Source organism: Diadema antillarum, unplaced genomic scaffold (assembly GCF_040938485.1).
Source record: "Diadema antillarum isolate AM-2024a unplaced genomic scaffold, OU_Dant_1.0 seq00000855_RagTag, whole genome shotgun sequence".
NCBI lineage: Eukaryota > Metazoa > Echinodermata > Echinoidea > Diadematoida > Diadematidae > Diadema > Diadema antillarum.
This window is the reverse complement of record NW_027271726.1, coordinates 645,001-659,753: the sequence shown is the minus strand read 5'-3', so window position 1 is coordinate 659,753 and position 14,753 is coordinate 645,001. Positions and strand designations below refer to the sequence as shown.

At 41.6% G+C, this 14,753-nt stretch overlaps 1 protein-coding gene across 1 annotated transcript in view; it reads left to right on the top strand.

Annotated features, from left to right (window-relative positions):
- Nucleotides 1–12,090, top strand: part of LOC139740468 (mothers against decapentaplegic homolog 6-like) — a 50,960-nt gene extending 38,870 nt beyond the window's left edge. Inside the window, exon 4 of the mRNA XM_071651063.1 lies at nucleotides 10,919–12,090. Coding sequence (XP_071507164.1) covers nucleotides 10,919–11,457 — 539 coding nt within the window. The 3' untranslated portion in view covers nucleotides 11,458–12,090. The remainder of the gene's footprint in view (nucleotides 1–10,918) is intronic.
- The last annotated feature ends 2,663 nt before the right edge of the window (nucleotides 12,091–14,753 follow it).

The window sequence follows — 14,753 nt, the reverse complement described above, 5'->3', positions numbered from 1 at the left end:
TTCCCAGACTTTGCATTTTGACTGCATGCATTATGTAGTTCCAAACAGAACACTTTGTCCAAAACCCTTCGTCTTGTTTGGACTGCTTTATCACTCGCATCATAAATATGCTGTGTTCAAAATCACTGCATGGTGTGTTGATATAAGTGGTGACCAGTACACATGGTTGGTGTGTGAAACTGCTACAAATGTCTTGATTATCATCCTATACAATGAGAAGTGAGAACAGTACAGCTAGGCAAGACTTTGGAGGATGGGGGATAGAAGAGAAATTTAGAAGAATACTATTTGTCACGCCAAAATTATCACTTGTGTGTGCCAATGGCTTGATCATGCTGAATCTGATGACTGACCGTTTAGACGAGGTTTAACTCTGCAAGATGTACTGTAGTCCTGCCATGGTCAAAGTATGTTTTCGTGTCTTCAGAGATAGAAATTATCAATTCCTTCATACATGATGACCGAAATTCGTGTTTGATTATAATTCTGTAGGTTTATAACTGCGTACATAATATGCAGGAGCCTACATTGAGTAATATACAATGGCACTTGGCACTCTGCAAGTTCATCGTGCTAACATTACAAAAGCAAAGAATGGGCCATGTTTGTGTGTATGCAACGTGTGTGTTTGTGGCATGTTTGGGTGTTAATGATTTTGCATTTTACTACATGTATTTGTATCCTCTATTTGTATGTACAATACTGTAGGCCTACTGATTATTTGAAGTTTTGAAGTTCTGTTGAGAACCCATAATGAGATACAGTAAATGTGCAATCCACCTGTGTTGCACTGAATATAGCAATCACACATAAAAAAGGTTCTGGACAGTGTATGAAGTTGCATCAGTCCCCATGTCTTCTCTGGTCGTCTTCTTCACAGGCATGGAAGACACTTTCCTCACCTCCGTTTTTTGTCTTGAGAAACAGGGAGCCCTTCAATTGGGAGATCAGCATTTCAAATGTGTTGCGTGTGGCCTAATATTCTGTGTACAATGAGTGCCCATCCACATTGTGTTATCTAGTGTTCGTACGGAATATTTATTTTATTTTTATCTTTTCCTACCCGTGAGTAGTCATTGCGGAGCTCTGCGCTGCAGTTCAGACCTGTGGCATAGCAAAGCACCCATGTATTCAGCATGCTGGGTTTTATTATTGGCTCTTCCATTTACACCTGTTGCCGTAGCGATCGGCTTCTTGCGGTGAATGACACACCTGATGGGGAGAGTCAGCGACCGACCTTTTCCACTCTCTCCCCTTTTTTTCTGGTTCTCCCAGCAGCCAGTAATTTTGTGATAATTTTTTTTTTCTCCTTTTCTATTCTTTTCTTTTCTTTCCCCACTCTGTCAAGATTTTCTATTCAGGGTGAAGAAAAATGGAGCCAGTTGGTAGTACATTCCAGCAAGTTAAAAGTTCTTGGTGTCATTGACATTGGAAAAGGTGGTGGCCCAGTGCCTTTTTATGGGAGCTTTAAGCGATGTTAACCACAGTGTCGTTGACCTTTTGTTCATTTTTTTCCCCTGCATTCGCAAAAATATCATCTCTCTATAATTATGTCTTCTCCATGCTGAGAAAAAAAGTGTTAATGCAGATATGTTGCATGTCTGCTGCAAGTGTGAAAGATGTATTGTTTTTAAACTGGCCATCTTCCTGATGCTGTTTCTTGCTTGTACCTTTTTGGTTCTATTGAATGCAGTTTTCAACCAGGCTAATGCTCTACTCCCCCCCCCCCCCCCCCCCAACACACACACTGTTTGTCCTTCATGCAAAAACCCTTGAGAGAAGGTACTACACTTTGATACAGTGTACTGTAGGTAGTAAGCCTGTCCGGATGATCATGTCACTTGAAGTCACTTCAGTCTTGATACTATGCAGGGTTTTTTTGTGTTAATTTGTAAGGGGACACTGTTGTGAAAAACTTGTAATGATTGGGCAGTTTTAAAGTGGAATGTACAACTAGGACTGTGTATGAGGCCAAAGTTTGCAGAGCTTGTGTGGGATGTACGTGTGTATATGCCTACAGTATGTACTTGAGTTTGTGGGGGGAAAATAGTTGCTGTTCAGATCTCCAAGATGTAATTAGGATCATGTGGCACAGATATTCATTGCTTGAGTGTGCTGTCAAGTGATTGCAGGTACATGATCATTTTACGTTTGTCCAAGTGCAGCCATGAACCTGCGGCGTCTGTCGGTGACAGATGACTGAAAATTTGCGGGTAGTGTTGAATATTCGGGGATGGACTATGAAGTTCATGCTGCTGGACAAGGACAGAGGTACAGACACATTTCTGAAGTTTGTCTGATATTTGGTTTAGAGACAAATACTGTCATTTTCGCGGTAAAGGTTATAACATTTTCTTGGCAATAGTATTAAGATTGATTCACATATTCAAAGCAATATGTTCCATGTCCATAAACTTGAGTGTCCTCTTGGAATGCCAAAATTACTTTAGTTTGTATTGAATGCTGAACTGCTGTTGAGACGGACACAGTAGTACAAATGTTCAGTAGGTATGATGCTGGTACATATGTTAGTAATTATTGTTAGGCTGACTGATGTCAAGCGATCTCGGCAAGGGATCTGTTCCAGTGGTAAACGTGTTTTTAGTGGTCTCAACATATCTTTCTGGGATAAATACACAATTTGTATACAATGTAATGGACAAAGATTGCTACAATGGTGGATTCCCCCCCCAAAAAAAAAAAAAACAAAAACAAAACAAAACAAAACAAAAAAACACACACACAAAAAAAAAAATTGATGTTCTTATTGTACTCATGTTGTGCTGGGATTCAAATGACAACCATATATTCTTCGAATTGAAAAAAAAAGAAATCAGGGTAGTAATAACTTGCACGTCAAACTGCTTTGGAAAACCATGGAACCATATAATGGCATTGGCCTATGCTTGATAGGCAAAAAGTTTGTTGCCAAACAAGATGATAATGTTGATGTAATGTTCTATGAATAAGTTGACTACATGCTGTATGCTCACAGGAATGATAATTGTATTTAAAAACAACATTTGAACTTCAGTTGTCTGATGAAGATAACGATCTGATAAATTTTATAGTAATTGAAGAAAGATGAGAAGAGAGAGAGAGAGAGAGAGAGAGAGAGAGAGAGGAAGTTGATGGCAATAAAGATAAAAAAAAAACTAGCAAAAATAAAATTCTGGGCAAGTCTATGATGTCCATTCTGTATTGGCATGTGCACATGCTTGAGCTGCCAGCCAATCAGGTCCAGGACAACTGCAGTGTGCGGAATTAGATTCGGCTTCTTGGGCAAGTTGGTTATGATATGGGAGAGTATTGACCTTGACTGACAAATACCTTGAGATGCTGGAAGTCCTGTATGGATTCCTTGCCTTCCAATTAGAGAAGGGGAAGGGGGGGGGGGGGTATAGTGGTGGTGGTGGTGTGTTTGTGTGTGTGGGACTCCTTGTCAGTTGTCAAAAAGTTCCTCTGCTATTTGCATCCATGAGTACCACGCATGAATGGCTACATGAGGGCAGGGAGGTGTCTCACCTCCCTGATGAGGGGCAATGGGTATGAGGGAAGGAGGGTAGGTGTGAGTGCTCATCCCCAGCAGAAAAGTTTTCATATCTTCTCCACAGACCAATCTCTGACCAAGACTGCTGTGAAAGTGCAGAAGTAGGCACGTCCTGTAATTATCAATATTAATGCGTCACTACTTCTGCTTCTACCACTGCCATCTCAACTACAACTGTATCTTTACTACTCCTAATGTGATGGATCACTATGCCCCTGCTTCCTTTGTGATGAGTGGCCCTTTATAGTTTACCTCTGATATATGGCAATCATACTATCCCTGCCCCCCCCCCCCCTCCCCCCCCCCCCCCCCACCACCACCACCACCACCCAAACCATGGGCTACCACCACCATCACTGCTCTATTTCTGGACATGTTCTTCACCCTTCTCATGTTCATGAGCCAGGGTAGCCCATACCCTACATCCTATTGTATTATTGTAACAGCCCCCCCCCCCCCCAATTTCATCTTACTTGAGATCTGGAAGGGTTGCTCTGCAAATCTTCCTAGTATGGTACATGCTTGCAGCTCCTAAACCTTTTCCTGACTATACTCAACATTGTATTCAGTGACACTTGGGTAGGCCAACTGAAAAGGCATTTAATAGGAGGGTAGAGAATAGACTCATTATTGTAGGGGGCAGGCCTGGCTGAACTTTCTTGTCTCTTCTTCCTCCATTATGCACTAATGACCAGGGAACAATAGTCCAGGTCCTGGAGTGTTGACAGAACATACCTTATTGTGAGTGTGCTGGAAAACCCAACAGGGCTCTTTGTGAGGGTTTCAGTGCATGGGCATTTCAGGGCTTTTCAGCTTTCATTTAAGGATGCCCCCCCCCCTTCATCCCTCAGTACTCAACCCTCCCAGAACCTCACCCCACCTCCCATTAGGTCTCTCAAGATGGACAGACAAGATGCGTATACAAAGTAGGCCTATTCTGTAATACCCACATTTCAGGAGTATTGGAGTATTCTCCCCCTTCCCCCTTTTATAGTCTGGTTGTGTGGAGCGAGGATGTACGCGTGCATGCATGCATGCATGAACCAGGCTACTGCAGTGGACTTGCTGTAGAAGCCATACAGTACACTCAGCGCAGGAGTGTAGGAAAGCACTGAAGTCAAGAGATGTCCTCCGCTGTCTTCACAGAATACAGCCACTGTGGGATTCGGCTATTTGTGCACTGTACATGTACATGTTTTGAGGCATACACATAGCAGGGAGGTGGAAGCGCCTTCCACCTCCCTGCATATAGTGTGTATTTTGTACACAGTGTACATAATACATATATGTCCTAGAAATATTTTGACCAAGGAATATTGCTACATAATTATCAGAGCTGAGTGTAACTTTTTTTGAGGAGGAAAGATGTAGCTGACACACCAGATCCAATTCAAGAAATGTATGCTATGAATTTATATCCACCTACTTTGTAGGCTGTGTACCCCAGCATTCAGTCATAAACCTGTTTTTTTTTGCAGGGCATAGGCAACACTTGCCCTCTGCTAGTGTCTGTATACATGTGTGTACAGATGTACATAGGCCTACATATATGTCCAGTTTTGTTGTGCATTTATGCATAATAAGTGCTTCTACACAGTATTTTCTTTTTTCATTCTGAGTGTGTGTGTGTGTGTGTGTGCGTTTCTCTCTCTCTCTCTATTTCCCTGCCTGCTTTTTCTATGCCATAAGTTTTTTTCCCCTCCTATTTTTGTGACTGTTTCCTTCTTATATATGTACATGTCAATTGCCTATGGAGGGGGGGGGGGGGGGCAGTTGAGTGTAGACGACGTGGATTTATAAAAGGCATCAGTTGGAGTGGAGCCCAACCATCCTTGGCTGGTCAGACGCGCTGGAGCCAGTGTGCGATCTCTGGTGGTAGCAGGGGTCAGGCACACAGCAAGCTAGCGGACTGTGAGGAGCTTGCAAGTGGCCTATAGTGTGTGAGTGTGTGTGTGTGTGTGTGTGTGTGTGTGTGTGTGTGTGTGTGTGTGTGTGTGTGTGTGTGTAAAAGTGTATGAGGGGGGTGGGAAGAAAGAGAGGGAAAGAAAAGGAGAGAGAGAGAGAGATATACCGTATACATGAGGGGAAGAAACACTATCAACGGGGAAAAGACTGCAGAAATAGTGGTGTAATTTTGAAGGGGACCACAGTAGGATTTGCAGCGAAAGCTTGTAGAGTCATATGTGATATGCACAGTGCTTTCACAATGGCTCAAAAGGCATGCAATCATTGTGAAGTATCTTTCATATAAAAAGAATGTTCTTTTTCTCTTTTTTTCTCTCTCTCGCTAATTCAGTATAGATCTCTGTGTTCTTGGCAGAGGGATGTAGTTATACGTAAAGGTATTAGCTCGAATATAATAAATTGGGAGGAAAGAACAATGTTCACGGAAGACAACGTAATGTAATGTAAGTAATGGACTGTTTGTTACACATGACTGGGCTTCAAGAAAATATTATTGCTGAACTCTATGTAGCATTATTGCCAGTCTATTAGATTCGATTGTACCATTTGTAGTTGTGTGTTTGTTTGCTGCTTTGTTCTACCATGCCAAGCAACATCTGTGCTGCCCGAGGGGTCCTTGAACGTACATTTCAGGCCTATGAGTCCTATTGATCGGGGCGCGAGGCAGAGAGCGCGATATTAATCATGTTTTCACGGGAGCAAGACTGCAAAACAAACAAAAATGACTGCATTGTTTTCTGCCCTCAATTGAGATCACAGTTGTTGCTATCAAAATTCCTGCTTCTGTATCAGTTTCGTGCCAGACTCTCATCATTGGCAAATTATGATTGTGGACTTGTGTATGTGTGTCTGTGTGTCTGTGTGTGAGGGAGGGTTTATGTGTGAAGTTTTTATTATACAAGTAGGTAAGGGCCTACCAGTTCCATACATCTGATTCACTCCCTTATTTGTCATACCTTTTGCTTGACCTCCTCAGTGGTTTGGGAATGCACCAGTATTGCCATGCTGCTCAAATGGGCAACAACTTGTCTCCTGGTTGGTGCTATTTGCCTCCTACCTTCTCATCATTCTAGATACAATAATGTAGCTCATTTGGAGAGAGAGAGAAACAAAACAGAAAAGATGGACAACGATTCATTCGTTCTCACATCCTCGGCATGCATTGAACTCCCTCCTCCTCCCCCTCCCCCTCCCCCTTCCCTCCCCCTTCCCTCCCCTTCCCCTCCCCATTCCCTCCCCCTTCCCCTCCCTATGGATGGCTACACTGCATCTCATAGTGGATCACTAGGCAGCTGCCCATTATTAATCATGTGGGTTTGACCCAGACTAGAAGTCGTCAGTGGGCCCAGTGTGGTACAACAACCATTGCTTCTGATGTCAAGTCCGCCCTGCTTATATTAGTCTTTTAGGCACAGACCTCTTGACAAAAGGTGTGACAGTGTCTGTTAATTGTTTAGGGTGGGGGTGATTCTGATATTTGGGTACAGACTTGCAAATCATCATTTTCAATATTAGCTTGTACTGTTTGTCAGTATTTTCATGCTTCAGTTTAAATTTCCAGTAATTTCGGTTCCATGTTCTGTAGGCCTAATTGATGACCATGCATGCTATCTAACAATATTTTTTTTTTTCTGTGTGACCAAAGTAGTTTTTTTTTTTCTCTCTTTTTATGTGAGAGGGAAATAAGATGGGTAATTTTCTTACTTTGATTGATTTTTAAAGGTATCATCACTGTCTCACTAAAATTGTGACTGGATGAAAAGGCCTTATATTTTGATGCTGATGCTGTTAATTGTAATGTAAGAGAAATTTGACACTCTTTTTGTGTTCTCAAAAAAAAATGAATAATTGGTGAATATGTGACATGTGGTCTCATGCTGAATTATTACTCTTGGGATGACAAAAAAAAAATCTGTACTGCAATGGAAATGAAGCACTCATAGGTGCTGTTCGAGTTGTTGATGGTGAGATCTACCCAAGGGCAAGATAGGAGAGTGGTGAGCGACGCCAAAGAGACTTGGGGACAGAGTGATAAGAATCAAAGCATAACTCGCCCCTCACATGACTGCCCAAGTTATTGCCGACATGCCGCGTTCCTGTCCTGGTCAGTTGAACTTGTGTACTTTCCACATATCTCGCTGGACAGATGAACCCGAATGAACGAGTCCTCCTGAATGAATCAGCAGCTGGTTCATAGATAAGATGATAATTATTACAACAGTGAAAAAAGAAAACATGTCTGTGCACATGGTGACCTTAGAATAATGCTTGCCAGAATGTTGTAGCTGGCGGACATCCAGAGATATGACACTCTTAGACCCGAATGATGTGATAGTGTATCATTTTAAATGATGCGTATGGATGCACAATCATTTTCTACTTCCATCAAGTAGGTCCTATGTGATGCAAGTATCTTGCCTTACAACACACCTTGGCGGAGTGGTCTGCTCAGTGGCACCCATATTTGTGTAATTGATATTGCTCGGTTTCACCACAGCGAGGTCCATTCATGGAAACTGAAGTTGCTGCAACACAAGCAACATGTCTTGGTGTAGTGCAGCCTTCCATTCATGCACCCACCGTCACATCCACCGCACTTCTCTCTCTCCTCCTCACCCCCCCCCCCCCACACACACACACACTTCTTGACAGCCCCTTGATAAAAGCTGAAGAAGACAAACAAAAATCCAGACACACCCAGATGAATGTAATGGAGCAAAAAAGAAAATGGGACATTGCTTACAAGTGACCTGTCAAGTTCTACTTTCCATTCCAGACCCAGACTGACTGCATTTTTTTGAAATATGTTCAACAGTTGCTCCTCTCCATCACGGCTGGAGCACACAGAGTTTTGTTTTATGGCATCACAACATCATTTGTATAACAGGATAAAAGAGGAGGAGGAGGAGGAGAGAGAAGAAAGACAAAAAGGGCGAGAAATGAGACGTGCCAATTTGCTCCTTTTTGACATCCTGTGAACTGAAATCACATTATTTCATTGTCACCATTATAGCGAGTTTAGGTTTGCCATACTTTTTCAGAGCTGACATCATTCTGTGACCCATAAAACAGAAAAGAAGGCAACAACTGAACTCGGTCAATACCCAACTGCATGGGACGTTGTCTGGTCAGGGTTGTTTGCATCACGGCATTGTTGTTTACAGTTCCCTGCTGTGAAGACATGATGCATACACCAGAGAGTACAAGAGATGTACAATGGGTTTAATGGTCAATAAAGGGTGTACACATGCAACATATGATGATTGAGAAAATTTACCCATGCACTTGTGAGAAACTGCTTTGGCCTTGCCCCATGGAAGATGAACAACAAACACACGACAGTCACACACTGAGTGATTCCCACCACAGATGCAGAGTTTGAATGTGACATTAGGAGTTTGGCTTCTGGTGGCCATGTTGTCCTCCAACCCTACCAAACCACATACCCCATGGCTGCAACCCCACTCCCCCATTTCCCCTAGGCATAGGAATTTTCCAGGTCATACCAGAGGAAAGGGGGTGGGGGGGGGGGGGGTGGACAGAGAGGTGGAGGGCAGTCACTGCAACACAGGACATGCTTGTATTTAGAACAAGATGGATTGTCAATGTTAACATATTTTGACCTGTTTTCCTCCCCTACCAGCACCAAGGCAGGGGGTCGGAGCTAGATGAAGGACCCAGAGAAATTTTGATTATGATAGACAGGCTTCAAATTAGACATGTAAAGGAAGAAGAAGAAGAAAAAGAATGGAAGGGGGGTTGCTGATTGTTCTAAATGTAGCAATGTTCAGTACAAGACAGGTGAATTTCACATATGCCAGACATGCTTAATGCATAATTGGCTCATTTTCAGAACCTCAAGAGTAGTTGTGAAAACCATCAGACATGCCTTGATACTCAAGCATCCCTCGGAAGAACAGTATGCATGTCAGAATGTAACAATGCCATCAAGACAGGCATAATTGTTGCTTTTAGGACAAGGTACTTTGCTCTGTGCCAGTGGACAACTGCTAGCCACCTGTTCTTTCTCTGCCGAGTGTTCCCAAAACAGTTTTGACCACTTACTTTTTTTCTTTTCTTTTTTTTTTTGAGATGGCGTTCCATGTTCGGTATTACAGAAGCCCCACTAGGTGTAGTCTGGGATACTGGCTCAGCAGGGCCCGCTCCGTTGATTCAAAACACGTGTTGGCTCCTCTTTGCCATCCACAGTGGTCGCATGGCCAGTAATGAGGGAGGTTGAGAAGAAATTATTAAACCAGAGGAGGGGAGGAGCTGCCGTGGAAAAGCATGAAAATGTGGTAGTATGGAGACTCTTTATTATGTAAAGTTTTTTTGTTCATGTGGTCTTTGGCCGCCTGTGATTGACAGTTTCTCGGCCGAGTGCCAAGCGGATAGGCTCTCAGCTTGTATCTGACGTGTAGCGTGCATTTTATGTGTTGTGCGATTGACCTTTTTGGGCAGGACTCATGATTGCCAACTCTTTTGAATGTGATCTGAAGGCGAACCTCAATGCAAGCAAAACCACCACTGTGACTGTGTGATTTGAGCAGTCTCCCAGCTCTCTTGTCAAAGGCAAAGTCAGTGTCGTTGACCTTGATGCATGCAAACTGGCATAGAAACAAACCCCAAAATCAAATGAACACTCAAAAAAAAAAAAAAAAGTTGCAGAATAGGAAAGGAAAAAGGAGTTCCGACTCCAATTATGGCCTCCAATCTGCAGAGCAATTCATTCCTGACTTGATACGTTTCCTGCTTGGCTTGACATAGGTTGTTCCTCTTCATTGTAGCCTCCTGAACTTGGCCATTTCCTGCTGCTTCACACAGTAATGGGCTGGCTGGTCATTGCCCTTGTTCTCTTGTGATGGGCCTTCTTCTTACACTTCGAAACTAATGGAAAAGAAAAGGAAAGAGAATGTTAGAACAATGCATCCATAATGCTTGATATCTCTGACTTTTTTTCCTCCTTATTGTTTGAAGGACAGAAATGTGTTAGTTTTTACCTCCAACCTATTTTTAGCAGCCACACAGTGGTATTTCATGAATTGATTGCCAGGCAGTACCTGAAGCACACACTTTGTTCAAATTAAGATTTCATATATATTTTATTATGTTGACAAAAGGATTACTTGTAACAGTATTTATACTGTATTTCAAATTTGTACCACATCGTTGCACGTACATGTATTATTGCTGTGATTTGGACCACTGGAATGTGATTAATTGTCTCAGCTGACAAAAAGTTGCATGACGAGGATATTTGATTGAAAACTAAGATTTTATGGGCACATTGTACTCTGTAAATTAAAAAATTTGTAGGCATCTGGGCTGCCTGTTTGTATGTGAAAATGAAGACTTGGTGTACTAATGACGTGGCCACCCACTCTTTGTTCTTTGTTTCTGCAGGTGTGGATGCAAACGATGGTGGCCGGAGACACTGGTGTCATGTGGCCTATTGGGAGGAGAGGACTCGTGTTGGTCCCATGTACTCTGTATTCACTGACTCTGTAAATATTTTCTATGACCTACCTCATGGGGACGGACTGTGCCTGCGGCTGCTTGGCAGAGAGGGCCGGCCCGAACCCCCCACCCAGCCCAAGATCGGCTACGGGCTCACGATGAGCCGCGAGGACGACGGGGTCTGGATCTACAACCGGAGTGACTATGCCTTATTCGTGAACTCGCCCGCTCTGGACCTGCCGCACTCCCGCACCTACACGGTGCACAAGCTCGCGCCGGGCTTCTCCATCATGATCTACGACCACGCCAAGTCCAAGATGTTAGAGCTTTTGCAGCGGAAGTCGGAGCCGCCCGACGGTCCTGTGAACTTGAACTCAATACGAATCAGCTTCATCAAAGGGTGGGGTCCGCACTACTCGCGCCCATTCATTACATCATGTCCCTGCTGGATTGAACTCATCATGACAGCACCATCGCCACGGTGATGACGATGACGACGCAGTATATTACTTTTAGATCTAATATAATATTTTATATTATATATATTATATATTATAATACCTGTACATATGGACTCGTTTTTACGATTGTAATTTATGGTGCCATGCATTAGTTCATTCAATTTATTGTATACTCTCTCCAACACCTTCCCCTCCATTTCTTTTCTTTCAAGTTCGATAATGAGTATCTGCTTTTCACTCTCCCCATGTTTTGTTTCTTTTTTTCCCCCCAGATACACTTTCTTTCATTCAGCATATACCTCTGTTTGATTCGAGACATGTTCCCATTCTGAATACATGTTTGTAACACGTTTCAGTGTTGTCCATGTACAGACAAAGTTACTGTTTTATACCTGAAAAAAAACTATGACAAATGACAAAAGAGATTAAAAAAAAGATATGGTATTGAATTAATAAACTCATTAATACGCACCATGAATGAAATCCATTTTGTACGAAGTGTTTTCCTTTTGTATAGCTGATTGTCAATGATCACTGACTGAGAGTTGATGTGTATGATGTTGGAGCAGGGAGGTGGAAACTTCCACCTCCCTGGAAACTTCCACTCCCTGGTTGGAGTATGGATGTTGAAAGATATTAAAGGTCCAGTGTACCTTTGGGAGCAGTGATTTAAAAAATTTTCAAGATATCACATTTGATGTATATGTGTAGGTATGTTGTATCACAAAACATCCTACCATATAAAATTTTCGCAATAAAGCCTAAAATATAAGGAGATATCAGTATTTTTCTCTATAAACCATAACTGTAGACGGTTTAGTCTGGAAACATTTTTATTATAACTCTTGTTCACATTTTGTGTATTTAACAATACTTAACATTGATTATACGGATTCAAATTTTTACAATGGTTGTTTCTGTGCCTAACTCACATTTCAGAACTATTTCAAAGCACTAATGCTGGGTTTTTGTTACATCTGCAAGTGGTAAATTATGCCTTTAAACTCCTGGTCTATTCTTTACATCTGTAACTTAAGCCTTGTGATAAAACCATTTCAATTCACACATCACACACATCAAATTTCCACATCAAACTTCTTAATGGGAAATTTGCATAATTTATGATATACACTCATGTAAAATCATAACTTAAACACCTGGAAGGTTGTGGAAGAAATGTAATATTTGTATTTATTTTCTAGAGCTCATTTTTTATTCAGAGGCATTGTTTACTTAGCAAGTACAAGTGTATCTGTAAAGAACATAAAATAATCGCAAATGTCTATTGAGTAAGGTGTAGTACGAAACTCAAATAGCATTAAAGAGATGTTACAGTGTTGGTTGAGATGGGGATTCAGATTTTAATGTTTTGCGAGATGAGTAGAAACCACTTTCGTGTATATGAAATATGAAACGACATACAATTCGAAGAGGAATTTAATCATTTTGAAATGACTGAGATGTATATTAAAAAAAAACAAAGTATAACAGAGTGGTTCTAATAAAAGTTGGGTCCAGCCTTTCAGTAGGACCTCTTTGTTTTTGGATATCTCAGCCGTTTCAAAATCAATTTCCATCAAATATACTTGGAATTGTATGCTCTTTAATATTTTATAAGATGTTTCCCATTATCTCACAAAAAGTTGGAAACCTGAAATCTCATCTCAACCAAAACTATACCATCCCTGTAACATAGGTTTGAAAAGGGATTCTGAGGGTGAGAAATAGGCAACAGTCTTTGCTGTTGCTTAAAAATCGGTATAAAGGCATCGATAATAGCTATGATAGTGATACCATCTGAGAATTTGCCGTCCATATTGCTTAATTCTCGGTTTTAATACATAATACAGTGTGTACATTGTATTAAGTTAACATGCATAGGGCTGAAGAGAGATGTAGTGTGCGTGTATGTGTGTCCGTGTGTGTGTGTGTGTGTGTGTGTGTGTGTGTGTGAATGTAACTGTATGGATGGTTACTTCACTCTGATGCACTTTTGATGATGCACTTTGTGGTATCCAATGACAGAAGTTGTGCTGGGTGGAGTAAGTTGCTGGTGTGTTTTACAAGAATAGTAACCAGTCATCTCAAAAGTTCATGCCTACTTGAAACAATGTGGAAGCTAAACCAGCTCCTCCTGTGGCTTTTAAGATACTAGTACATGTATTCATTGAATACTAAAAAAAAATCTTGCATGATTGAGTATGGCATCTTTTTTAGACTGCCTTCAGGTTGACTAATCGGCTGATTTCAGAGTTTGCATTGATGATGTTCAAAACTGCAGTTTCTAGTCAACTTCATCAGAGCACAAGGAGAGGATGAGAAGACTGGATGTGATGCGTTCTCACAAATATTATAAGCTTGCCTTTTTCTTTGTCATGCAAGAGGTGACATCATAAAACATGCACATGCAACATTCCAATGTAAAACTAAAAGCTACCCAAAGGACAAACTTCACACAGTTACAAGGGCCAACATGTGTCATGTTTTCTGGTGTGTGTGTGTGTTTGCCCTAACAGAAAATAATCATGGTACATATTACATGAAGGTAAATTTACATGCTCACCTTTTGAAACAGTATAGTCTGCTTTTGGTAATTTCTCCTGAAATTCACTGTTGTCTATGAAACTGGTAACTTTCAGTGAACAATGCCAATGGACAAGATTACATAAAACAGCTGGATATCTTTCTTTTGTGTGTCCTTAGCCTTGTCATTGGTTTCAGTCTTTTTTTTTTGTTTAATTAAAAAAAAATTCCGATCTAAAGTCTATCCGTCATAGTTATAGGCCTATCTATCCATCCCTATGTCCATCTATAGGGGTATATCTGTCGATCTATCTATCTCTCTATCTACATGTATCTCTCTATCTTTCTATCTATCTATCTATCTATCTATCTATCTACCTATCTATCTATCTTTCTATCTATCTATACTATCTATGTCTATCAGTCTGTCTGTCTATATTTATTATTAATTTATCTGTCTGTCTGTTTGTCTGTCTCCATTTATCTGTATGATGAAAGCTTGGTATCTGCCTGTGCCTGTGTCAGTCTGTACCTGCCCTTCTTGCCTCGCCCCTTCGGGGGCTGGTCAGCTGGCCAGAGAGTGGGCACGTCTATCCCCTCTCTCTGTGTCTGACACCAACCCAGTAACTTCATAATCCGCATGTCGAGTATGTCTTGTTTTTCCTTTTCTTTTTCCTTCCCTTTCTTTTCCCCCTCTCTTTTTGTTCTTGGCGTTCGGGAGAGACGGGAGCTCACTTGCGTGGAACGGGAATGCATTCATGACCAGTGGCTCGTGTAGACAACAAGAGGCGACTGAC